Raw genomic sequence first — 25,857 nt, forward strand, 5'->3', positions numbered from 1 at the left:
ATCAGATTAAAGTTATTTATCATGCTTACTACTGACAGTGGCTGGGAGCATTACAGTTCAGCTTCGTCCAGGTGTGGCATTCACATATTTATTATTAATATTCTGACTTCTTTAACAGCGTGAATAAACAAGGCATTCACCTATTGTGATTAAAACCTTTATTGTGTGAATGCCACAAGGTATTCATTATGTGAAAGCACAGATATAATTGATTAATTATGTGTTTTATGTCTATGTGTGAAAATGCTTTTCACGGAAGTCACGTTTGACAACGCGAGATTTGGAACGTTGCGCGTGAAGAACATAGACCTATTGATATAGTTCTATGGACAGAGTCTGACACACTGAAGAAGAGTCGGCTAGTGTGTGTGTGTGGTAAGCTCTGCAGTTACACCACACACTATCAGATCAGAAGAGGAAGATCTTGTGCGATCTGTCTTTTGTGACCATCAAGTGTGTGTGTGTGTCTAGATCTTTGACGATTAAAAAAAAAAAAAAAATCCGTATTGTGTGCCAGGCGTTAGAGAGCTGAAGGAGGAGCAGAGATGGCAGACGTGTCGTTGTGTTTGACGAATGCCAGCGTCTCTTTGGGTCAGCCTATGGATACTGAAAAGGTGAGTCGATGTTGACACAACTGTTGTCATTCTGTCGCGACCGAAGCCTCTTTATGAAAACAATAGCCTGTTACTTCCTTAGCCGACAAGCTAACCGTCAACAAACGGCAGCCACAACTAGCTAAAGTGAAGTGGCCGAGCTTTGGGAATCGTCTTAAGTGCTCGTATTGAGCACATAGAAGTGTATGATTGTAACTTGCTGTTAAATTTGAGATCAGGTCAGTAACTTGGGTGAAGTTTCTTCAGTTGTATTTACGACTCATCCGTGTTCCTGCCAACAACAACACACCAGACATTTTCTGCCACTGGTTTGGCTTCAGAGCTGATTTCTCTGTCCTGTTCTGCTTCGAATCAGCATCACAACGAAGAGGAATTCGAGAAAGTGGAGATGGGGGACCTAACAGGTGGGAAAGAGAAGGTGAAGGTTCCCCGCAGGACCATTTACTTTGCCAGTGGAGAGACCATGGAGGAGTACAGCACTGATGAAGAGGAGGAGGAGGAGGAAGAGGAGCCAGCGAAGAAAGAAGTCTCTCATGTCGATGCGGTAGGTTGAGCTCTAAAGTGTTTGTTACTGTAACACAACACAGCCTGTATGTAAAGGCCTGGGGAAATAATAGTATGCAGTCATGGGTCTCAATATGCTGCAACTCTTAAAATACATAGTCCTAAATCCTGTAAGCTCTTGTACTTCAAAACATCAGAGGAAGCTTCTCTACAACTTATCTCAGGATGGAAATAGTCTTGACTGGAGGGAATGTCAGGCGGTTGCACTACAAGGGCCTGGAGTTTCTTTTAGTCAGGATTGGAAAAAGTCGAGCGATATGAAGAGAAATGTGAAACTGTAAGTCGACGGTGAGTTTACAAAAGAGTGAACAATGAGCAGATTAAGGCGAAGAAGTGAACCATTGAAGCAAAATAAACTTTCTAAACTAGCGCTGCTGCGTGAATGCACCAATCCGGCGCCGAGGTGGTCTAAATGTTAGTAGGGCAAGTTCGACATCAGAGGATCCCTGCAGAGGCAGAAGCTTGGAGCAGCAGATTTTACTTGGGGGAGTGAAACTCTATCTTTATGGCGACACCACTGTGGGTCCTTCTAGTAGACACCCTGAAACCCTGAATGATTCCTGTGCACCGTGCAGCTCCTTCACGACGGATTAAAGAAATAGGACAAATACGTTCCACCGTCTTTTGTGTACATGTGACAAATCAAATCTTTTTTCTTTTTTTTTTTTATTGTTTTATTTTGCAAGCTGCCTACTGAGGCTTTGGTCCTGAAAAGGAAAATTAAGTCCGAGCTTGAAATGAGAGTAGTAAAGACACAGCTACAGGAGTTTTGTTTCGGCAATCATCACTTAAGAGCTCAGTCGCTTTAGTCTCGGCAAAACATTGGACTGGTCAGTGACACTGTAGCATTCATTTTTCTGTAGCATTAGATTTGCTCCCACTGTAATGGTTCAACTGATTGTTTCATAGTATAGAGTAAGCAAAAGTATATGACCATTTTTGTTTTGTTTTATTAATTGTAAAATCCATACTCGGATCTCCTTTTACCATATCTTAAGAATGTGCACTTTCATTTCACTAAACTTGTTGCTTTGTTGACTGAAAAGTTCAAAGAATGGTAGGTCAATGTAACTGTACATTTTAACACAGCAAAATTTAAAGTTTCTTGGTTTCTGACATAAGTTCCACAGAGTGTTCTAAAGTTGTTAAAACCATGTAAAATAATGACATCATGTTTATATAGGAATGACTTATTTTAGTTAAAGAAGAGCACCATGTCAGACTGTGTCTTTAAACTACAGTGTTCAACTCGAGTCTCTGCTTGAGATTCACTTTTTTCCTCTTTGTGTGTTTCAGTCTAAGTTAACCTGGGGTCCTTATTTCTGGTTCCACATGTGGAGAATGGCCACGAGCACCATCTCGGGTAAAGCGGTGTCTTGTTTAGTCTCTACAAGTATTCTCATGTTCCAAGACATTTGGCTGTTGGGGTTGGGACTGTAGTGGGCCTGGTGTAATGGCGTGTGCTCTTCCACAGTGTGTGACTACATGGGGGAGAGGCTGGCCTCCCTGTTCGGCATCACCTCTGCAAAGTACCAATACGCTATTGATGAGTACTACCGTATCAAGAAAGAGGTAATACACGTACAGTCTGGAGTTCCGGGTGTCAGTTTCAGTGTAAATGTATAGAAAGGTCAGCGATGGGGGGGAAAAAAACCCAAAAGTGTCTTCACAGCAGCTTTACTCCATGCTTTTCTGACAGGAGGAGGAGGAAGAGGAGGAGAACCGCTTGGCCGAGGAGAATGAGCGGCGCTTCGCCGCGGAGCGGGACGAGCACGGGACTCAGGCCACCATGGAGCAGCCGGAGGCGTCCGCCGCCTCCTTCGTCAACATCAGCTTCGAGCTCCAGCCCGAGCCGCCTCTCAGGAGTCCAGACACCAACAGAGTCCCGTCCCCCCTCCCCTTCTGAAAACCCCCCCACCCCCCTCCAGACTTAACCTCTAACCTCCAGCGTACATTTCTGTCAGTAAAAACCTCCACCTCATTAGCTGTGTTGGGCCAGTGATGTTTTTATTTCATGTTTGTTTGTTTTAAGCTAATGAAAGAAGGTGTCAGCACTCAGTGCAGGGAGAAACGAAAAGGGCTTTCGGGAGCGGCTGCACTTGCCTTACCTGTGAATGTACATTTGTGTTTTAGCGCGTATGCAGGACAGAAAGCTTGTAAACCGGCCCGGGGGCTCCACTCACTCTGTGAAGCCGGTGGCGATGTCGGATGTTTAGTCTGAGACGGACGTGAACTCCGAGTAGAGCCGAGGGGGGGGGAACTGCTTTTTGGCTAACACGTGTACAAACACTCATCTGAGGTACAGCCGTGGATCCTGCGACTAATCACACTGACACGTGAAGGATTACATTAATACGTTTTTTTTCCCTCAATACTTTACTGTTGGAACTCGCCATCATCATCATCATCTCCAGTTTGCCATCAAGTCTACATGTTGCAAGTTTTAAAATGTGCATAAAGCCTTAAAAGGACCTTTAATGAAGTTGTTGAAGTGAATTGATTTTTACTCTTATAACATGTAAATATTGTGTAAAGATATATGGTTTCTTATCTTAAGTTTGTTCATTTTTGAAAATAAAGGTTCTGAAGAAACTCAATATTTGCAGAGAAATCTTTTTCTTTTTGTGGAATGTTGTGGATTAGAAGCCAGTGTGTCATATCCTGTCCAGTGAAAGTGAAGATGTTCATTCCAAAAAAAATCTTTTACTCAAAAATACTTCTTTAAATTCCTATTGGGATGATTCAGCTTCTCGTGTTTTCCCTCAGGATATTTTCCTATGTTAAAATCTTTCAGCTTTCAAAGCAAAATGATTTACTTATGTATGAAGATTTGCCCACATGAGCCACCCTAAGTTCCTTAATAATTATTTTTTTATCTTTTGGTGTGTCTGTGGTGTACACAACACACAAGCAATTCAAATTATTTCATACCTCTTGATTCTCTTTAAAAAAAAAAAGTTGGGTACACAGAAAAACTTTACATGTTTCTGTGAAATGTGAATAAAAGTCAGCACAAAGCAAGGTGGCAATTTTACAGTTGGCATTTAATTATGCAAAAATGGTTGCAAACACTGGTTATTAAAATAAATAAGAATATTTTTCAACATTACTGGAGGAAATAAACAGGGAAACAGTTGTAGGGGAGTATTTAAAAAAAAAGAAAAGTACATCGAGGACAGCAGTAGGGAGGCAGTCTCCACCACTGTCGTCCTCTTTGGAGTCAAACTGACTTCTCCAGTCTCGCCCATCCAGACCGTAACACCTCCTCAAGTGTCGTCCATGTCAGCCGAGTTGCCGGCGTCGTTGTCATTGGCAACCAGCACCTCCCTGTTCTCGTAGGTCCAGAAGCCGTTGAGGTCGATCAGGATGCTGGCGACCGTGTCGCCCTGGCAACTGTTCACCAGGTCCTGCAGCGTGATCTTGTACGGGTCTTTGGGCTTCACCATGTCGAAGATCTCATCCTGAGGAGAGACGTCGACCACGACTGACCTTTACAAACATAACCGTGGACCAGAAGCGAGCGTGTCTGAGAATCTCGTGTCGTTTTATACCTTCACGTCCTGGAAGGAGACGGGCTCCTGGCCATGCAGCTTCATCTGCTCCTGGATGGCCTGAAAAGCCAAAGACAACAGCATCCTGACGCACCGACACTAAATAGTCAGTGAGCTCTCACGCCGTCTCCTGTGCTCCGAGCATAAAAAGAGTCTAAATGTAATGTGACGTTGCATTTGCGTGGCGGTGATACCCTGAAGAAGTAGTTGAGCGAGAAGACATTGAGGTATCCCCGATTCTCCATGTCCAAGAGTTTGTAAATGTACTGCAAGGCAGCCGGCTCCTTCCTGTTTTCGAGGGCCAACACAAAGTCCAGATAGGTCTTGTAGTCCTGTGAACGAGAGGGGGGGGAAACGCCGTCACGCAAGGAAGATATTTAATCTGTGGAAACGACTGCTGCCAGACCAACATCCCGGAATTCCCCAATGTCATTTAATGTGTGACTTGCTTCTACAAGGAAGACATTTCCCCCCTCCAAAAAAGTTGAAGATTAACTTTATACAATGGCTCAAAGTTGAAGAACAGCACACACAGGGGTCAGATCTTACCACAAGGAAACACAAGTGGAATAGCAATTTAATTTAATATCAAGCTCATTATGAGCTTTAGTTCAGCTGGAAAACATCTTGGCTGTCAAAAGTAGGAGGCGAGTATTTGTACTTTTCTCGACTATGAACGCCGTTACCATTTCCCCGTCGTAGGTGAGACACTCCTGAAACACTCTGTCCAGAAACACGGAGGTGAGCGTCGCTGTGCCGTAACGCGACAGCTCCTCTTTGCTCAACATGCCGTTGTGGTCTTTGTCCAAGTTCAGGTACTGACCTGAAAGCGGAAAGTGAATGGAGACATAAACATGCAAGTGATTTTACCGTCACCATCTAATAAACTAGCAGTTTGTTTTTTTTCCAGACAGAATCTGGGGGAAAAAAAGAAAACAATATGGTGTATACAAACATTTTTGAATAAAAACTTTAAACTAACATCAACGAGCTTCACCTCGCACACGTTTTCCTAGAACTGGAGCACACCATTCTCTCTGAACTCATCCAGAAATCTACCAACGTCCAGATCGACGAAAACTAAAACTGAACCTCAAAAATCCCATAATGGAAAAAGAAAAAAAAGAAAAACGCTGCAGTCACACACGGGCGATTTCTCACCGTAGACCCGGAGAGCTGACGGAGCCGAGAACCAGTTTGACTCTTGACTTTCTTTGGAGAGCTCTTCGTCTCTCAGCTGGGAACAAGAAGCGGGTGGGGAAGAGAGAACGTCTCAGGAGGAACCAGAATTCTTCAACATCTTGTAAATCAGCTTTTGTGAGGAACTGAGGTCCACTAAGTAGCTGTATTAGGATAATTACATTAATTAAATACTATTGCAACAACACATGACATATTTTCTGGAGCTGACATATTATAAACAGAACATTGTGATTTAGCCTTGTTTTTAGTTGTGACACAGTGAAGGAAACGTACCTCCAAGAGGTCATCCAGAAAACTGCAGGCCAAGATGTCTTGGATTTTTATCTTCCCTGGAAAAGCAAAAAAAGACATTTTAGTCACATTTCCACATCCACAGGCAGACACATGGTTCGTAATAGTTCATTTCATTAGACAATGTTTCAGACAATATTACATTGAATAAAAAAAAAAAAGAGCCATTTTCAACTGGAAATTTTCTACTTTACTGGGAAATCATAAATAAACTTAAATCAAATATCCCTTTGAGATTGTTTGACAGGGTCTTTGACAGACGTCTTGTCATCTCCGTATAATCCACTCCTACGGTAAGTGATGCCACATGATGTCATGTCCCGGCTGGACTCTTATCTCACCTGTTCGAAGGGGGTCGAGGAAAAAGAAGAACTTGCGCACGGCGGTGCAGACGTAAAACGAGTAGAAGGACTTCTCCAGGCCATCCAGCTGAGGCAGGGTGGGGATCAGCTCCAGGATGTAATTCTCCAGATCCTGCACAAGATGACAAGTCTCGTCACATTTTGATGTTGCACTGGAACATCCTGGTGCCCGCCAAAAGAAAAAGGCCAGTCCGGGTTCTCACCGACTCCCTGAGATAACCTTGTCCTGCCACGTCGTACAGACTCAGGCCGATTCGGGTCTGATGGAGCCACACTAGAAGTTGATGTAGAAATTAACAAAGTGAACAGCATTCAATGAGGTCATTGCAGTAGTTTTCTTTTCACTTTGAGACTTCTTGTCAGTCAGATGCGGTTGTAGCCCCCCTGTACCTTTCCTCATGACGTAGTTAAAGAACTGCATGATGGAGATCCGGCCGTACGGGTCACTGTGGAGCAGCTTGGCATACACTCTGGCTGTGAAAAATTTTCTTTAGGATAGAAAAGAAGAGGCAAATAAGTAGTTTCTTTATACAATAGTGATCTAAGGCCAGATCCTCCCACTTGAACTAATAATAAACCATTTTTGTTCATGAGTTGTTTTTTTTTGTCTGGAATTTGATCAACCAGTGTGTAAATGTAAGGGGAAAATAATAGTTACGCGTTAAACAGAGAGCAAACTTATATTTATCATCCAGAAAGGTTTTTCTGCTGCAGTTTTGTACCAAAAACACTTCATTTTGAATATACAAACATAAGTCAGGATGACTGCTGGATTTCCATTTTTTTTTTTTTTACCTCTGACAAGCTGATCTTTAGTTACACTCTGTTGCCACTTACTTGCACTTCGGCCCGGCTTTCTCTCCCACCTGCAGGAAGGCCACATAGTTGATCATCGCCTCCTCTCCAGTCACTGGGGGCACCTGGTGTTTGTCAAGCAGAAACCACAGGTTCTGCAGAACGACAAGGAGAATTAATTATACACACAGGAGAGATGAGGCGCTTATAAAAACCATGAAGTCATCGTGGATGTCGGGGGTTTTAACCTGCAGCTCTTCGTTATCGAGCAGTTCTCTGCTCTTCCTCTGGAGGAACACCGCTCTGGATTCTTCTCGCAGTTTTTGAAGTAAAACCTCATCTTCTGCAGGCAGCTACAAAAAACAAACAAACAATTATAGCCACTGCTGCTATCACTCAAGCAAAAGAAAAGCACTATGGAAGATGATTATTATTATTATTTACTGCAAAGAACAACTATCTCTTGTGGGAAAGTAAAACAAAGCATTTCACAATAAACAGTTACACTAACAAATACAAACTACTTTATCTAATAGCTGTGTGGTAATTTGAATGTTGAATTAGATTTCGTGTAATAAAGTCTTTTATTACAGGAAACTAACATTAATGGTACTGAAACAAGGCTGGTTTTCTCCTGGCATGCACGACAGGTGTGTGTGCGTGTGCGTGTGTGTGTGTGCGTGTGTGTGTGTGTGTGTGTACCCTGTAGTAGAACCGTGGGATGGTCTTGTAGGACTGGTCTTTGTTGCTCCCTCCCCTCCACTCCGTGTAATACTTTGAAAACAGCTCAGCTACCTCGGCTTGCTTTTCCTCTTCACTTTTCTCATCTTTGAAGTGACAAGAAAAAAAATCAAGTTAGACATCGAGCAGCTCATAAAATTGAATGATATATCGAAATATTAACTTAAAAGACTTAAAACCCTAGTCGGGTTAGCCCGCTAAGGTTAGCCTTCACATCGTTTGATTTTATTGTTTACCTTGCTTGGAGTCTGCCAGCCTCTTTTTCAGAACAGCAGACCAATGAGGCTGTCCTTTGTCAGTCATAGCAAATCGAAAAATAAGTTAATATTAGTATTTAATCATTTTCGAATACAGGAAAACAGCTTGTTTGGTCGAGCCGACAGGAAGTTCTCGATAACGTCAAACCCTGGAATTTTTACGAAGCCTATCATGGTGAAGCCAAAGCCCGCCCCTCCCCACGTATTATTAGCTTTCATTGATTTACAGGAAGTGAGTATGGACCAATCAGATGCGGAGAAGGCCGAACGTAGGAGTCGCTATAGTAGGAATCGTAAATGTCTACAAACAGAAAGTCGCCTCTCGTAAGGCTTTTTATTTAAAAAATAAAATAATATATATGAAGTGATACAACAAATATTTTCTTGAGAAATGCTGTCAATAGTTACACTGGCCGATTGACCGATATTGTATTTTGAAAAACTCAAATGACTGCTTCCGAACGCTGTCTCCTAATGATGACGTCGACTGTGCGCCTTCTGTCATGCTTTCAGCTTTGGTTTCTATGAAGTTTTCGGTTTGAAGAAGTCAATATTACTGAGTCAAGATATCCATTGAGGGTGTGAGTAGCATTCAAAATTCCAATTACAACACATTGTCGATTTAAACCTGACATTAAATGAACGTTGGACTTTAAAATTAGCAAGGTTAACTTGTCATCAACTACCCATGCAACTGGAGCTGATACATAATCAGCTGCCTTGTAGCAACAATAACAGTTCCCCCAGATCAGACTGCACTTTGCAGAGTCATGACTGATTGTCTCTTTTAAACCCATGAGTTACACATCCACAATGGGCTCAGTCAGAGTTTCTCTGAAGTCCTTTCAGCTTCTCCTTCTTGGAGGACGTCCAGTTCTCCAAACCCCTAAACATCTGTGGAGGTCCAGGCAGCTGCCTTCCTCTTCACGCCCTCTGTGCACAAGTGATGGAGGCGCCAATCTGGGCAGCAGAAAGAAGGACAGTGGGCGGGCTGATGGACAAACGGGCATCAAACGCAACTCCTTTACAAGGGTAAGAGGGGAATTATGGGAAGATGAAGGTGACAGTAGGAACAGGAAGCCCTCCTTCCCAAAATCCGTGTTTGCTGCTGGAACGGCGAAGAGGGCCACGGATATGCTCAGGAGGAAGGCGGCCCTGGTCTCCCAGGAAGATGAAGAGCAGGAGGAGAAGGAACCTGAACGGAGGAGAGGAACAGGTGAGCTGGAGTTGTAGATGGTTTGATCAGACTCTGCCTTATAGTCATGATGGCATAGATGCAGTCTGTTGCCTATCGCTGTATTGCTAAAGTATAAAAGTCCAAATCAGATTTTTGGAATTGGGCGTAGGCTAAAATAAACTTTTTTTTTAATATTATTGATTAGTGATTATGTTGATGACACTCATGCGATCAGAGATGCTGACTTGCTATGAATGCCGGTTCTTTGCTCTAATTTGCATTACAGCATCCATGTGTTCTAGAACTAATCAACTTCAACAAAGAAGTTCAACATGCTGCCTCAGTCTGTTTTAAACCATATTTGCCAACGAGAGGATGGCTGTGTTTTGGGATTGTGTTTACATGAGACTTTTCCTTCACTTGTTAAAGTTTAAACTTGCGTTTCAGAATTGCACAGTGAGAACATTTCCAGAAATTATTCTGAAATGATTTGACAATATTGCATATCAACTTTTAATCAGAGATTTTTTTTTTGCAAATTGGTCCACAATTTTTAAAAGTACTTTTTTCCACATTTGGTGAACATCTATTCATTCTCGTGAGTAACTCTGAAGCCCCAAGATCATTTACAGCCTTTTTTTTTTTTTTTTTTTTTTTTTTTTTTTTTTTTTTTTTAGACATCCACCGATGTCACTGGCCTGTGAAGTAAAACTCAATATAAATAAAGTCTAATGTAAAAAAGGTACTCTATATTGGTTCATGAAAACTGCCCATGTATGCTTGTTTTATTTTCATTTCAACTTCTCCTCAAGCCTTTGTGTCACTGATGTAGTAGAAATTCTTGACGTTTTTGCAACTAAATGCCAGATGTTTCCCAGGAAGGCTGCAGCGTCCCGACCGGCCGCTCACTGCCAGTGAGTGGAGGAAACTGAAGGAGTCTCTGGGAAGCCCACAGCGTTTTGACATCCAGATGATGTCTGCTCTGTTCCACTCGAGGGCTGATCTGGACATAGCCAAGTGAGAGAAGCACCAGACTGTTGCACCCAATCGGCATGCGACTCCTGTAAAGGCTCCAGTGAAACACAAATCATGCGATCTTTCCTCAAATTGTTGTCACAGGTCCCTGCTCACATTTGTTGCCATGGAAACTGGCACGCTGTCTTACGAGCTGCTGCTTCGGTATCTGACGTTGTGCGTGAGCGCGGGCCACGACGCCGAGGTGTTTGAGGTCTACGACATCATGCGGGGCAGCTTCCCCACTCTGGAGACGGGAGCCACCAGTCTGTTCATCAAATCTTTCAGCAGGACGGCGAGGTGGAGAGACGCCATCAGCATCCTCAACCAGGTTAAGAAGGTGAATCCAAAATGCCGATTGCTCAAAAGTTAATTTCAAGGTAGCGGGAGCTGGGGCGTCATGGTATCTGACCGCCGTCTTCGCAGGTCTTCACGCCGTCACCTCGCAACTACAGTGACATCATCGAGGCAGCAATGCGCAACGGCGACAGAACCACCGCCTGGAGTCTTTACGATGAGTTACTGGAGAAGGAGTTGAACCCGCACCCGGAAACTTGGGAGGCTCTTTTTGGAGTGAGGAGGACTAGTGAGGACGGTGAGGTCATGCCAGAGAATGAGGAGCATGAGAGGCTGCATGGCATCCTGCTGCACATGAGGAACAATCAGGTCTACCCCCAGCAGGGCCTCGCCACTGCCATCAAGGAATGGTTTGAGAGGTACGACAGTAAATAAACAGAGAAACGGACCCAATCATCCCTCTTGTTCAGACATTTTAAATCTCTTCTTGTCTGTCTTCAGTCTCAAAGGGAAGAACTGGACAGGAAGGTGGACCAACACGACCACAAAGTAAGGATTGGGATCCATGTGTTGTTGTTTTTTTTTTATGTTCATTCATGAGGAAAATCGCAAGGTCTATATGTGCGCGCCTGTGTGATGGCGTGTCATTCGTGTGTTCAGAGGAGTGTGTCGATCCTGTGGGTCTGAGTTGGAGTCCATCCAGCTGACTGCAGAGGAGTACCAGGAGCTGAAAGACAGAGTCATGGCTGACGTCATCCAGGGTAAAGATGTCTTCAACAAGACCACGCCAGAGGTAAACTACTCATTGACTGCTTTTCGCCCTTAGTTAGCTGGATGAAGCCGATGGATGGACAGAAAATGACTATTGAATATCTTTTTTTTTTTCCACTGTGGTGGTGACAGATGAAATAATTTCATGTCAACATTATATTAATCGGTATTGAAGTCAGCTCTCTTACTACAAGGGATTGTACATCATCATCTGTGCATGACTGCCATCTTGTGTCAACTCATAGAATGTCCATTTAGTTCTCATTAATGAACTTCAATGGTGTTGGTGTTAACGCCTTTGAGTTGTGCAGACTATATCTTGTTTGTAACAACAACAAAATCTCTCAACAGTAACTTAAAGGAACATTTAAGGGGTGAATAAAAAAAAAAAAAAGAATATTAATGAAAATGCGATGGTTTGCATGCTATGAGCAGGCCGTGATCGATGCTGCTCTTCACTGTGTGGATTATCAAAGTGTCGCTCAGACATTTACCTGCTTGTTTTGACTATGTTAAGACCAATACTGGCCGTATCTTTAATTCACTGCTTTTTTTTTTAACTCCAGCAACAGGAGGCATTATTTTTTCTTGCTAGTGTGTGGTGTATTAGTGTCTGTGTGAAGAACTGACACCTTTCATTGGACTGGATAGTATGGGCTTCATCCTATTTTAAAAAACTAAATAAAATAACGTTAAAAACATTGTTATTGAATTGAAACGGTTCCAAAAAGAAACTTGCCAGCAGGAGCGATCGGTCGCCAATAAAACATGCTGACATTATTTAGGAAGGGAAAGCGAGTTTGCATGCGTTTGTCAGTTGGAGGGGGGAGTTTGTTGGTGGAAGACTGTCAAATGAAGGGGATTTCCAGCATGGGAAGCACCATGTATTGCATCTGGACTGCAGCTATCGCCTGTTGAGCAGACGGGGGGGGTGATTAAGGCAGTTACAATGAAAGACCGCAGTAAAATGAGCAGGTCTTCCTTCTTTGGATGCTTTTTGTACCTCTAGCTGAAAAGGTTCATGACTCCCACTCCTGGAGTTCTGTGATGGTACTGCTGATTTAGTGAGATGCTTTTCATCTCTAAACACCCTTCAATATTCTTCTTGTCTGTCCGTTTTGACAACGTTTCGTAAAAATCAAGTCACTTATATTTATGGAGCACTGTGGAACAGCTGTGGCTGAAGGCCAAATCTTAAAATCAATGCTGAAATGCACAGGCAGCCAGTGGAGAGAAGCCAGAATGGAGGTAACATGCTATCTCTTTATGTGCTCCAGTTAGAATGGATGATTAAAAGGAAAAAGAAACGCACACAAAACTCATGAAGACCAAACAGTCATCTACACACTGACGAGTACCTGCAGAAAACCCACACAGGCACAGGTGGAACGTGCAAACCGCACACTGGAAAGCCCTGACCTCACACCTCCTGCTGTGAGGCGCCGGTGCTAAACACCATTCAGCCGCCCCGCCTCATGGCCTTTAAGTTGTAATCTCAATCTAAAATAGGTAATGTATTCATAGGTGAGGCTACCATCAGGAGGAAGTGGTGATAAATGTTTTTTTTTTTTAGTTAACCTGAACTCAGCAGGATATTGAGGAAAGTGACCTGGGGGGAGGGTCAGTGGTTATATTGTGGGTAATGTTTACTGAATACATTTGTGCTTTGTGTGATAATGGAGTTCAGGTGGCTGTACTGTAAACGTCTCTATGTGAGAAGGTGTGTGCTTGTGCATATGTGTCTGCGTGCTTGCGTGTGTGTTTTAAGCAGTCATATAATCCACAGCAGCACAATGAGCTGGTTTCACATATCAGCCCTGGAAAGTCCCTGGATAATTATACTGGGCTTTCTCTCTCCCTCTGTCTGTCTGACTCTTCTTTCTTATTCGGCTCACAAGCTGTTCTTCGGTTGTTCCAGCAATGTGATTTCATTTCTTGGGTACGTTTTTGCATGTCCTGCGACTGAACTGCAAATCTCCCACCCATTATACGCCGTTGCTGCAGAAACTGTTTATTGTCCCTGCCTTTTTCTTGTTGTTTTTTTTTTTAAAGCGCAATTGTGTTTGTCTCCATTGTGTTCGCGCGGATGTGATACAGCACCCAAAGTTTCAAGTCCAGGGGAATTCGCTGCATCCTATTTTCACTTCACGGCTATCTGAAAGTGAAAGCACTGATAAGGCTCTGGGTTGTGGGCCAGTTGTAAGCTTCAGCATTAACTCTCATGATACAGTTCAAAGCTGTGGCTTAGTGTTTTAGGACTTGACCAGGTGAGCAACAACCATAAAATGGAGTTAGAATTTGAACAAAGATTGACATTGATTATACACAGAGTTATGTATTTATTTTGAAAGTAGAAAACCTAGTACACATGAACAAATTACCTCTGGGTCAGACACATTTATAATGAGTTTTAAGGTAATTTTGTGTTTAGTGAGTTTGACCCTGAGCGAGTGAAAGGGGACTGCTCCATTTACATTTTGAAACAAATTTGATGAGTTTGTTTCCTGCTACAAGTAGCACTGATCATGATAGGGCCTGAATATTATTTCCCCCCTGATCTTAGAAATATATCAGATGAAACAGGAGGGGGTTATATGTTCCCAGCACGTTGCTTCCTGTATATATGTCAGAATCATTGTATTACTTCCTTGTTCCTGTATTGTAACTACTAATTGTTGCACTGAAAATCAACCAGTCACAAACAAATCTGAATACGCCCTGCACGCCGCCATCTCACTACCGAGAAGGAAAAGCCAGACTGATTTATTACCGGCAGTGTCCTGAGATCAGTCAACCAGCCAATCAGCCGTCACGTGAGCGTCACGCCGGAGTTCCCCATCGGCATGGCTATAAGACAGACGAGAAGCAGATTTTCAGATCTGAGTCGGTCAAACTTTCCACTTCGGCTATAGCCGATTACTGAAAACATCCATTTCAGTCAAACGGGAGGGCGTCTTTAAGTCACATACTTTTGGTTTCATCCAAGAAAAAAGTATGATCGGGGTCTCTGGTGGACCTTGACTGTCCATATAGATGCACAAATAACAAACCTATCACACATCCAAATGATCTAACAAAGTAGAAGTGATCTGGAAGTGTCTTTTATTGGCCACAACACTACATACCCAGCTCAGTTCCTCATCCTAAAAGTACCATCAGAGATCGGCACACAAGTTATAAAGTTGATATCATTTCACTCTTGTCTCCTCGCCCACGAACCTACACTTCTACAGGTGTCACTCACCGTACATCAAAGCTCTCATTGGCTTTTTGTTTGCTCGTCTTCTCAGGAGTTGGAGCGGTTCAGGGCTTTTGTGAAGAACAAGCCAGCGTTTGATGTGGTCGTCGATGGTTTGAATGTCGCAAATGTCAACAAAGACAGAAGCAAGCAATCGGAGACGGTGAGAGTCAATATACCTGCACGTCGACCTGGCGTCTGTTCCTTTTTCACGCTATGTAGTTTTTCTTTTTGTGGGTTTCTTCCTACAGACGTTGCAAATCCGACCACCGGGCTTTTCTGCTCGTCGCACAATGACTAACCCTGCTAAATATGCTTCTTTGTGAGCGACAGATGTGTGTGGGAGATGGTTTTTCTAACTGTACGCTACACTCGGCCTACTTGTCGGGTCGCCTACAATTGTCTGCGTCTTAAAACGTGTTCTGTTGCTCTGTATAAGATATGTCACATCCTTCTCATAGGTTATGTAGGTGTAAACTGTACAGACTGCTTCCCTCCCTGGTTTGAAGGACAGCTTTAAAAAAATGGCCGAATTAATGTAAAGGCAATATAACTTGATGTGGTTCAAAGTGTTTTGGTAGTTTTATAGATATAGTCCTATAAAAACCTGAATAATGTTGTTAATCAAATTTTCAGTGTCCAAACAAATGCTCTGTGTGTCCTTCCTTCACCTATAGTCGGCTGGGATCAACCCCCATCACTCTTATGTGGATGAAGCGATATAGAAAATAGATCAATGCCTCTTTCTAATGCGTGTTTATACGCATGTATGTTCCAGTTGTTGGAGGTGGTGTCTGAGCTGGAGCGTCAGGGTCTGACGATACTGGTGCTGGGCAGGAAGCACATGCTGCAGCCTTCCAGATCCTGGGACAAGCGCAACATGCAGCTCATCCAGCAGAAAGCACACTGCTTCTTTACTGACAATATGTGAGAGCTTGATAGCAGCAGCGACTCTATAGACGCTGAAATGTTGCGATAATCACTGAATATGTTTGTTTTTTTTGTCCATCAGTTCGGAGGATGACCCCTTTCTGCTCTACGCCACTTTGCACTCCGGGAACCACTGTCGCTTTGTGAGCAGGGACCTGATGAGAGACCACAAGGCCTGCCTGCCGGACGGAGCCACACGTCGCCTTTTCTTCAAATGGCAGAGGGGACATCAGCTGGTGGTGGACGGATACGTGGTTGCGGGCAGGAAGGTCCGATTTCAGGTGAGGGAGGAGAGTACGAGAGGAGGGTGGATAACCCGAGAAAAAATACATCAGTTAACTGTGCGTCTGTTAACAGGGCATTCTCAGCTATGACACCATCATCCAAACGTCGGGGGACTCGTGGCACATACCCTACGACGACACAGAGGACAGGAGCACCTACGAAGTACCTCAACAGTGGCTGTGTGTTGGTCACAAGTAGTGACTACAAACACCTTTAAGTGTACTTTTCATGAAATAAGTTTGACGCTATTGTGGAACTGTAATTAAAATAATTTCAACATTTTAAGTGTCTGTACTTTTTGTCCAACTCTAATATTGGCGAGAGATTAGATTTGTATGACCTTCAGACATGCACTGCTAAAAAAAACAAAAACAAAAAAACAGTTGGGAATGTAACAGCTGAAGGGTACAGTTTACCAAAACACTTAACTTCATGAGCATGTTGTCAAGTAGAAAGATTGTAAAAGAAAATTTGTAGGCAAATACAACTTCTGTTACATTTAAAGGGAACTTTTCGGCGAAAGTACAGAAATGGAAACAAAAACATTTTAGCAAAAGTACAAGGTCCAGTATTCTGTGCAGGGTTGGGGTCTGCATTGGAGGAAAAAAAAGGACGATGGGAAGTATAAAGGGCCGCTACATTTAAAAAATAATTTGGTGCAATCAAATTTTGTAGCTATTCATCTGACAAAGTCTTATTATCATACTATTTATTTCATAGTTTTTATTTTTCCGTGCATAAAAACCTTAAAATTAATAAACTGGCATTTAAAGGGTTAATAATGTTGAACCTGTGCAGTAGTTTTGCAAAGTTTTTGTAAGTGTATATTTTTGAGGAGACCTTGAATGCAGCAGCGGCGTTCAGTGACAATCGTAAAATTTGAGCCACTTGTATTCACTTCCTCTATTTCATACCAGAAATTCAAAATATTTCCTTTCTTTGTGTCAGATTCATTTCTCGTGCCGTGAATGTTTGAATATCGTACTTATTATGTTTTATACAATCTGACCCAGATATAAAAACCCTTAATGAGACGGCAGAAGAGAGGTGAGCTCAACCTGCTCTCTCATCGCAGCTAACATGCTAACGGTGGCTACCTGCTCCGAGCTTCTCGTTTGTTTACACTCGTTTCCATGGAAACCGCAGGGTTGCAGGATTGACGTGCAGAGATGAAACGATTCCTACATAGCGATTCCTACAATATACTGCTGAAATTGTTTCCCTTTTGCCTTGTCAGCAGCAGGCTTTTGTAGAAAATGTGCATGTTTAAAACCCAGGAAGTGTATGAAAACAACAAACATCGATTTAACCCAGGAATTTACTATATGTGAAGAATAACTTACAACTTAGAATATTGTGTAATAATTGTGTGTAACATGAATGAGTAAATGTACATACTAGTATCGAAAAACGCAATATATTTACAATAATGTATGTGCTTGAAATAAATTGTTGCGGCTCTTGACGAGGAAAAACTAATGAAATGGTTTCAAAGAAGGTCTGTGATACTAGTCTAATATGCCTCCATGAACAAGTGGAGGCCTATTATTTCAAACTTTGGGAATCCGTGACTCTTGCCTATCTGCTTTGCATTCCTCATCCGTGAACGTTCGCCTCTCCTTGTCAGTAACAGGTTGGAACCCGTTTGCCGCTCAGTAGTGTTATTAATCCAGCCTGCTCCTGGAGACGTTTCTCACAGATTGTTCTCTACATGTTAGGATGAGCCAGTTCTGCAGACTTGTTGGGTGCATGTCGACAAGTTAAATGTTCAGCCACATCACAACCCATAGGATTCAGATGTCCAGCTGAGAGGTGATCTAGATATAAATGACTTCCTCGTGACCATGATGTGGCACAAATCCTGTTGACAGAGACCCAAACATGCATGATAGTATGTGTAGATGCAGGATAACTACTAAGTATTTTACTCCACATGCCTGTAAAGTGTTTCCCTCACCCTGTCTGCTCACAGACTATGCTTTTAAAGCCATCAGCCAGGCAGGCCTGACCTTGTATTTGTATCTGTTTACTACAGCATACGTATACATTTCAATCAAAACAGTATTTATTATACTTTGTAGTTTCAAAAAGAGCTGTTGTAATTTGACACCAGCGTCTTCATCACTGTCCACCAGCTTGTCCCAAACCATCTTTGGCTACAGTCTGAAGCCTTAAAAAAGCAATTTCTACAGTTCTGTCCATCCATTTTAAGCCCTCTGAGCTGGAGGTGGGAGTCATCGCTACACAGGAGCCAAGGTTCAAGTGAGTGTTTATCGTCAACAGAAAATTTATCAAGGGAAAATGCAGCTCGGCGTTTGAAATTTGTACGTACTTTGGTGTTTTCCAGATAGACCACGTGCTGCTATGTCTTGGCTGGAGATTGCTGGTTATGTTTCAGCTCTTTCTTGATCTTCAAAGTTATTTCATTTAAAAAGAAAAAAAAGCCAAAACAAAACAACAACTAAGTGGTCTACGTTAACGTGGAATTCCCCCCCCCCCCCAAAGTTAAAGCTTAAAAGACTTAGATCAAAGCGTGGGATCAAATGGTTACGCTCAGTGTTTGCGGTCTGAATGTATAACCGTTAAAATTGCTGTTTGCGTTTCAGAATTTCAGAAAGAGTCAGAGATCGACGTTCGCCTGTCGTGGCTTTGTCTGAGAGGGAGTACTGAGGACAGTGGACCCCCTCACAGTGACGCCTCAGCGAGAAGGAAAACACAGGAGGAGACTCACCAAGATACAAAAGAAGGCCTTTGATTTTTTTAAGGGTTTTTTTGTAAGCACTGTTTTAAAGTGTAGATGAGAGAGAGAGAGAGAGAGAGAGACGGAGGACATTTCACAGCCCAGTGGAAACACTGACACATCACTCGTCCATCCCAGCCCGGCTGTCTCCACCGAGACGTCTCGACTGCAGCCGGCTGCCCGCCGGCCCTGGAAAGAAACGCTGGTCACTCACATCAGTCCATCACACGTCACACGTCACCCGAGCGGCTCCAGGCTGGCGGGTGCGTCACTCGGCCGCCGGACACAGATCAACCCCCCCCCCCCGAAGCCACCGATACAGTGCAACAACGTCTTCGACCTGCAGCTTCTCCAAACGCCACCTCTACTTTATATGGCTCTGCTTCATGTCCACCTTCTCCCGACTTAACCTGCTCGGTTCAACGTCAAGAGGAAGTCATCGATTCCTTCACCCTTCCACCTTTCTGTTGCGACTGCAGCTGCACTTCTATTAATTAGAGGCACTGTTTTGATGTGAAACTTCCAAAGTCTCCAGCTTCACTTCTCTCTTCGCATTAAAGCAGTTTTAACAGCAGTTCAACACACTGGATATTTAACCTCATTCCATAGAAAATAATGTGAAACTCTTTCAGAGAAAAGACAGTTTTTTAAAAAACATTGATTCAGTGTTTGCATTTTTGCAGTAGGAAGGGAGTAGGAAGGCTGCAAACAGCTGAAGCTCTCTGGGAATTTCCTGACCCTCGTCATTCAACAGTACACACACACACACACACCCGCAAACACACACAACTGAAGTAACCTTTGTACTCAAACAGAATCTGGATCATCATTTGGTGGGAATCACATCTGACTGCACTTTATTTCATGTACATTTTATACATTGTAATTTTTTTAAGTGCTTTATTTAAATATTCAGTTTCCCAGAATACCAGCTCTCGGAAAAGCGCTGCAATACTTTGCACAACTGGGGTTTTCCGAAAATTGTACATCATTTTAATACATTCTTAAAACTGCTTTTGTATGATCCATGTTTGCCCTGTCTGATGCTGTATCGTAGATGTTGACAGATGTTGCTATATTGTCGACTCAAGGTAGTGTAAAGATTTATGGAATGTTGAAGTGAATGGTTCTTCAGTCTCTCGATCATCGAGAACTTTCATCAAACTTCATTCACCCTCTAAGGATCTGCTGCTACTTTTGTTTTTGCACCGAATCTCACTGTAATTTGGCGTTACAAGACTTTATGAGGCTGGCTGGTTAAAGTTGTTAGATGTTTCACATATTGTACTTTTCGTGGTTACTTCATCTTATCGGGAGCGATCTGTTGCATCTTGGGCTCAGTCACATATTCATATTGTTATACTTCCAACCCTATGAGGTCTACATGCGTCCTTCTTCAGTTGCCGTCGAGTTTGCCCTCCACCCGCACACATTCACACAAACACCACCAGTAATCGCCATTAAATATGAGTGTTTTAATTTAACTGGAGTGTGCTGGAACTGTTAGCTGTCTAACATATACAACCTGCTCAACTGTACACATTCACAGCTTCCATAAAAAATACATCTTTGTATACACAGCATTTACAATATCATACAATGGAGCTTTTCTATGACAATGAGTAGCAGGGTCTACAGAATACAAGCGATCCCCGCACACACAGACGTGGCGTCACGTGTGATCGAGCCTTCACCGCCTCGGCCGCCGGTCCGTTTCTTTCTTGCAGCCGCCACGCTCGCCTGATTTGTGGCAGCGGGAGTCACACCCTTGCCGCCTCGTCCGCCCCGCCTGGCCAAGAATGTGCCGGGCTGTTTTGTCCTTCTGCCGTCATTCTGCCGGGCCCCGCGCTAATGGCCGTTCCACTGAATGTCGTCGTAGCCCACCTGCGGACGCAGAAAAAAAACAAACGAGAAGTTACACACCGAGCAGCAAGTCTGGATCGGCGTCACTGCAGCTCAACGACGCACCTCCTCGTCAGACGCCTGCTCCTCTTCCTCCTCGTCTCCGCTGTCGTCCGACTCGCTGTCGGGCAGCTCGCGCAGCTCGGGGCGGGTCACGGAGTGCAGCGCCTCCCTTATGCTGCTGTTGTCGAAGCCGTAGGTGAGATGGTAGGGGGTGTGGCCTCCGGAGGTCAGGAGATTGGCGTCCGCTCCTTTCTGCAGCAGCAGCTTGACCAGGGAGACGTTCTGCTGGTCCACGGCCAGATGGAGCGCGCCGCGGCCGTTATGCTGCTCCTGGAGGGACGGTTTGAATGCACGGAGATTTTGTGTTTTGCAAACCGGACGCTACAAAGAGAAAGGCTTGTGGGCGTTTGTTTACCTTTGCGTTGATGTCAGCTCCGAGATCCACCATTTTCTCCACAAGAGAGAGGAAGCCCTGAACTGATGCCAGATGGAGGCAGTTTTGACCTAGAATGAGGTGGAGGGAACGTTAGCCAAAACCGTCTCCAAAAATGTCAATAAATCCAACGATTTCCAACGTTTTTTTTTATCTTTTTTGTAAAACGCTCCCTCAAGATGTTCATAACGCTCCATCCAGTTCCATTTCTAACCCTCCCTCTCCGCTATGATTCACGCTTGGGGGTTTTGTTTTTCCGACAGCAGCTTTAAGTCTTAATTCAAACCGATTGCATATTCAGTGTGACCGGCTATTGAAAATTCAAATCAAACACCACCCCCCAACTCTCATCTGGCAAAACATCAAATGACGAGAAACAACTCGACTTGGGAAAACAAAAATATGTGGGATTACTTCAGGTTATTTTGTGATCTGCGCAGTCATTGCCATGGCCAGGACAAACATGTTTATGCACAAGTCTAAAAGTGGAAGGGACAACCCTTTTTCTATTTGGGGCGTGAGCATCTAACATTAACGTCTGTGTAATACATGGGTTTTAGCCAGATTGTGAGAGCAAAAGCAGGGTATTTCCCTCGCTCACTCGAACGTTTCTTCTCTCTTTACAGGACAGGAGGATAATGAGCGACTCAAATCCCTCCGTCTAAACAGTAGTTAAAAAGCAACGGCGGGTCATTCAGTGTCGCGTCTGGAAAATACCCTGGACAGCTGGACAGCTTAAACTAATCAATCGTTCCGTTTGCCCAGTGCTACAAAAGCGTTTTCCATGGCCACAACAGAACATGAGCCCCGGTGGAAGTTACCGTTGTAGTTGCAGGCGGCCATCGCCGTGTGTAGATGCTCGGGCCGGCAGCTCTGTGTGAGGACGCTGAAGCAGTGCAGGTTTCCATGGCGACAGGCGATGTGCAGAGGCGAGTCCCCGCTGTTGTCCACCAACGTGGGGTCGCAGCCAGACGCCAGGAGACACTGACACACGTCCGGCTGGTTTGTGATCACGGCGAGGTGCAAAGGAGTCTGGAGAGGGAGAGAGGAAAATACAAAATGTGAATTAAAAAAAAGAAGAAGAAAGGTTTCAAGAACGATTGATGAAAGCAAAACAAAGAGATTTAGATAGTTTGCATACCTGTCTCAGGTCATTCTGTGTGTCGAGGAAATCTGTGTTCTTCGACAGCCCGATCATTGTTTTGATGTAGTCCTTCGCCTCGTGGATGATGGCCAAGTGAAGCAAACTGTCGAGAGGGAAACCAGAAAAGCTCTTACAACACAACCACAGGGAAATGCTTTCAACATATTTCAAACGGCACATGTTGACACGCTCCACTGTAAATAACTGCAAGGTGCAACAACTGGTTCTGGAGGCTTTTACACGTTCAAAAGGGTGGAGATGCACTTTAGCCGCCAAAGCCCAACAGCTAATGGCGAGCTGTAAACATCCCTACTCTCTTCCCCCTCAATAACAGCTAAATTATTCAAGCCATAATACTTAAAGTCACATTCATGCAAATCACTTAAAGCAAAGATTGATCAATAAAGAGAATTATAGTGGTTCAGTTGTGAGGAACAATGGTGGGCCATTGGTCAACATGCAGTCAACAAATCAACATGCAGTTGTATTTCCACCTCTTACCCAACAGAGGCGCAGCTTAAAGATACACTACTTAATAATAAAGCATGAAAACATTGATTACATTGCTGAGTACTTCATTCAATGCTCCTTCAAGATGATTTTTTTTTCTTAGTTTATAGCAATAATGTAAGAATTGAATATCTTTGTTGATCACAATGCAACTTAATACAATTTCTCAAACAAAATACATTAAGTTTGCACTACTTTGGTTCCTGAACTACTGGGATATAAAGCAGAAAGTTACTGCAAAAATGCAGATCAAATGGTTTAAATTGTCGGCATCTATATGGTGTGTTCATGATTAACTGTGAAGTGGTAAAGTTCCAACATCCCTGAGGGGAAATACATTTTACTTCTTTTATAGTGGGAACTTTACACGTGGTAAGTGGGAAATTTCATATAACTATCATCAGCTAATGTGATGGCATGAGTGTCTCTGCCATAAAGAACAGCATCTTTAACTATTATTTTACCATTTACTATATAGTACTGGCTGCAGCATTATTGAGTGCTAAACTGTTTAAAAAATATATAGATTTTACCTGCAACGTTTTATCTGTGCGTTTACTTATATTGGGAATAGAAGTGGTGTTTGTCATTTATTTGCAGATGTTTGATGGAAACGTTTGTTAGCTGCCGTTTGGAAGCTCCAACGTGGGAAATGGGAATTTCCCAAGTGGTATCCCCCTCCCCCAAAAAACTAATACGATTGTTTTCTTTAGGTTTTTTTTTTTTAATTAAACTTCTGCAAATATGAATAACAATAACAACAAGTTCACGTAAGGATGTTATCATATTATTTTATTGATATATTGAGGAAACTACATTTCTTTGCAGATGAACATTGGGTTTTAAAAATGAATGACGTTATTGTTTTTTTCCCCCCATTTAGTGTTCAGACTATATTAACCCGATGTCACGCTGAACTTTACACACACGCTTTGCAAAGTTACATTCGTTGTACTTAAATGTACTTTTTTTTTTCGCCCCCCGAGTCTTTTCCACTTCACGGGAACGCGCGTGGCTGGGATGTGTTGGCGGCGCGCCCGGGACTTTCCCGACCTGACCCGCGGCCATAATAGATCCCCTCCTGATAATAGCCTTTTGTTTACGTTCGACAAAGCCGTGTCCGACCACGTCCGGGCCCGTTATCGTACCGGACGGCCCTCCACGGAGCAGCTAAAACTCTTAATGAACCGCGGGTGGCTGGGGGGGGGCTTTAAACTGGAGCCCCCGGGCCCGGTCGGAGCGAGGCCCAGGCCCGGGCCCTGTGCAATTGTAGTGACGGGCTCGAGGAAGACATTCCCCCGACAGGAAAGGCGTCAAATTACCTCCAGAGACCCGAGCGGGGGGGGCAAGAAAAAAATAAATAAACAAAAAACACTGAGCGATACTCCGCAGCGGTGCTCCTGCTCAAACTTACGTATCTCCCTCCTCCGTGACCTGGGTCTGCCAGTCGTGCAGCTCCCCGCTTCCCGCCGGGGCTTGCGCGCGCTGCGGCGGCTCGCTCTCCAGCTGGAGCCGCAGGATCTCGGCGGCCACAGCCTGGTACTCCTCCTCTTTCAGCGAGTCCAAGCCGCTGTCCAGCCGCTCGTCCGTCGACTGGGCCGCCTTCCCGTCTTTCGCCTCGCGGCCGTAATCCATTTGGTTCAATATGCTGCTCCGGTGGAGGTCCATGAGGAGTCCCGGTGGTGGAAGATGAGGAGGTGCGCTCGGTTTTGTATCCAGACTGAGCCGAAGAAGCAGCGCTGTGTGAAAAATGCCCTGCGTGCCGCTTGCGGAGGGGCGGAGCCTAACGGCTAGGTGGGGGATTTCCACACCACTGTCACTTAGAATAACACACGGTGCAGATTGCTGGCTCCACGAGGGGATTTCTGTTCAGACGCATATATAAATACGCTCCCCAAGTTTGTCACCGAGGGGGCAATTTAAGGTTGCAGGCCGGGTACATCGTCTGCCTGCACGGCTGAAGCCCTGCAAGCCTTTACAGACTGCAAGATGGCATGCATTATTATTATTATTTTTTTAAGTAAGTCATTAAAGAAGGAAGAAATGCGATGCAATATTTCTTTCCTTTAAAAAAAATGTCAGTAGACCCCTGGTTGCAGACAGACATGAGGACAGCCCACATAAACACAGTGTCTCTACAAAGTGCACACACACACTGCCCAAGACAACTACATAATCCTGCTGTAACAGAATGACCTGAGAGTGACACAAACAACACAGTGAATGTGAACAACCACAACTCTGGCCCAGCCTCGAGATACTTAAATGATGTTCAAAATGTACATTATTGAATAAAATACAGAATAACTTCAGTTTTTAAGGTAATCCACTTTTATATCTCTGTTTCAATGGTGTGATAATGTAAAAAATATATATATAACAGTAGCCTCACAAAGGCATTAGTTTAGCAAAAGGATTGAACAGATAAGAAGCAATTTCTGCTCCAACTTCTGCTCATTTTGTTTGAAAGCATAAAGGAGGTCTAAATGGTGGCCTGTTGGGTGATACAGTGCGTATCACAGTACAGTAATATGTGCTGATTCAAACACACGCTGAATGGAAAAACCTCCAGACAGCATCCAAATCATTCACAGCATTTAGTTATTTATTACGAAAAGCGGAGGTTTGTGGAAAAAAAATAAACATTTACAGAGTTTGATTACTTGAAAATAAATCCTATTATTTTGACATCACTAGCTTACGGACTGACAAAAATACATGTTCGCCTTTAAACTGTGGGAATAACTCATCACGTTTACACTTACATCATTTATTTATCTAATTTGAGAAATGATCCAATGCAATTGGGATTTTTTTTTTTTTTTTAACTGTGCCTCCATGGTTGCACTTTTCAAATCTGATCAAGCGGTGAATTCCACGGCATGTGCCAAGAATCATAAACAAAAACGAGATAGCTCGGATGGATTTCATTTCCCTCCTTCTGTTGGGCCAGTTTTGAATCTCTCCTGAATGTTTTCACAGATAAAATAGAAATACTCCAAGTAGATAAAGACAAGGTCATGGATGAAACCGGG

The 25,857-nt window shown here is 43.6% G+C and overlaps 4 protein-coding genes across 6 annotated transcripts; 2 read left to right on the forward strand and 2 right to left on the reverse strand.

Moving 5' to 3' along the window:
* Nucleotides 1-324: 324 nt before the first annotated feature.
* Nucleotides 325-3,775, forward strand: fam177a1 (family with sequence similarity 177 member A1). 3 transcript variants are annotated; one of them, XM_080513412.1, is made up of 6 exons: nt 325-375; nt 518-614; nt 970-1,158; nt 2,475-2,541; nt 2,653-2,750; nt 2,878-3,775. In XM_080513412.1, the coding sequence occupies exons 2-6, from the start codon at nt 546-548 to the stop codon at nt 3,082-3,084; spliced, it is 630 nt and encodes a 209-aa protein (XP_080369538.1). In that variant the 5' UTR covers nt 325-375; nt 518-545; the 3' UTR covers nt 3,085-3,775. The 3 variants fall into 3 exon arrangements, with proteins under 3 accessions (XP_080369538.1, XP_080369537.1, XP_080369539.1); XM_080513411.1 differs by having other exon boundaries at nt 341-614; XM_080513413.1 differs by having other exon boundaries at nt 341-614; nt 2,881-3,775.
* Nucleotides 3,776-4,256: 481 nt separating this feature from the next.
* Nucleotides 4,257-8,498, reverse strand: ppp2r3c (protein phosphatase 2, regulatory subunit B'', gamma). Its single transcript, XM_080513202.1, has 13 exons — nt 8,358-8,498; nt 8,083-8,207; nt 7,629-7,733; nt 7,423-7,535; nt 6,976-7,073; nt 6,789-6,859; nt 6,565-6,697; nt 6,206-6,261; nt 5,891-5,966; nt 5,416-5,552; nt 4,924-5,061; nt 4,730-4,789; nt 4,257-4,639 (listed from the first exon to the last, which is right to left on the reverse strand). Exons 1-13 carry the CDS (start codon nt 8,422-8,424, stop codon nt 4,445-4,447), a joined length of 1,374 nt encoding a protein of 457 aa, XP_080369328.1. The 5' UTR covers nt 8,425-8,498; the 3' UTR covers nt 4,257-4,444.
* A 693-nt stretch (nt 8,499-9,191) lies between these two features.
* Nucleotides 9,192-16,288, forward strand: prorp (protein only RNase P catalytic subunit; the record flags this gene model as incomplete). The annotated part of the gene is made up of 11 exons (XM_080512607.1): nt 9,192-9,410; nt 9,501-9,594; nt 10,434-10,572; nt 10,675-10,909; nt 10,996-11,285; nt 11,368-11,415; nt 11,527-11,659; nt 14,928-15,038; nt 15,654-15,802; nt 15,888-16,086; nt 16,163-16,288. 11 exons carry the CDS (start codon nt 9,192-9,194, stop codon nt 16,286-16,288), a joined length of 1,743 nt encoding a protein of 580 aa, XP_080368733.1.
* Nucleotides 16,289-19,669: 3,381 nt separating this feature from the next.
* On the reverse strand, nt 19,670-24,535 carry nfkbiab (nuclear factor of kappa light polypeptide gene enhancer in B-cells inhibitor, alpha b). Its single transcript, XM_080512313.1, has 6 exons — nt 24,237-24,535; nt 22,310-22,415; nt 21,990-22,200; nt 21,151-21,239; nt 20,799-21,065; nt 19,670-20,714 (listed from the first exon to the last, which is right to left on the reverse strand). The coding sequence occupies exons 1-6, from the start codon at nt 24,488-24,490 to the stop codon at nt 20,679-20,681; spliced, it is 963 nt and encodes a 320-aa protein (XP_080368439.1). The 5' UTR covers nt 24,491-24,535; the 3' UTR covers nt 19,670-20,678.
* Nucleotides 24,536-25,857: the final 1,322 nt, after the last annotated feature.

Source organism: Blennius ocellaris, assembly GCF_963422515.1.
Source record: "Blennius ocellaris genome assembly, chromosome: 17".
In the NCBI taxonomy this organism is placed as follows: domain Eukaryota; kingdom Metazoa; phylum Chordata; class Actinopteri; order Blenniiformes; family Blenniidae; genus Blennius; species Blennius ocellaris.

What these genes read in the sequence shown, in the direction of transcription:
- ppp2r3c (XM_080513202.1), bottom strand. Translation starts at nt 8,424, where the DNA reads ATGACTGACAAAGGACAGCCTCATTGGTCTGCTGTTCTGAAAAAGAGG. An exon ending in AAAGCCGGGCCGAAGTGCAA is followed by an intron (nt 7,074 to 7,422) that starts GTAAGTGGCAAC and finishes TCTATCCTAAAG; the next exon opens with AAAATTTTTCACAGCCAGAG. An exon ending in GTCAGCTCTCCGGGTCTACG is followed by an intron (nt 5,553 to 5,890) that starts GTGAGAAATCGC and finishes TTCCGCTTTCAG; the next exon opens with GTCAGTACCTGAACTTGGAC.
- nfkbiab (XM_080512313.1), bottom strand. Translation starts at nt 24,490, where the DNA reads ATGGACCTCCACCGGAGCAGCATATTGAACCAAATGGATTACGGCCGC. An exon ending in GAGCTGACATCAACGCAAAG is followed by an intron (nt 21,066 to 21,150) that starts GTAAACAAACGC and finishes CCGTCCCTCCAG; the next exon opens with GAGCAGCATAACGGCCGCGG. An exon ending in AGCAGGCGTCTGACGAGGAG is followed by an intron (nt 20,715 to 20,798) that starts GTGCGTCGTTGA and finishes CTGCGTCCGCAG; the next exon opens with GTGGGCTACGACGACATTCA.
- fam177a1 (XM_080513412.1), top strand. Translation starts at nt 546, where the DNA reads ATGGCAGACGTGTCGTTGTGTTTGACGAATGCCAGCGTCTCTTTGGGT. An exon ending in AGCCTATGGATACTGAAAAG is followed by an intron (nt 615 to 969) that starts GTGAGTCGATGT and finishes GCTTCGAATCAG; the next exon opens with CATCACAACGAAGAGGAATT. An exon ending in AAGTCTCTCATGTCGATGCG is followed by an intron (nt 1,159 to 2,474) that starts GTAGGTTGAGCT and finishes TGTGTGTTTCAG; the next exon opens with TCTAAGTTAACCTGGGGTCC.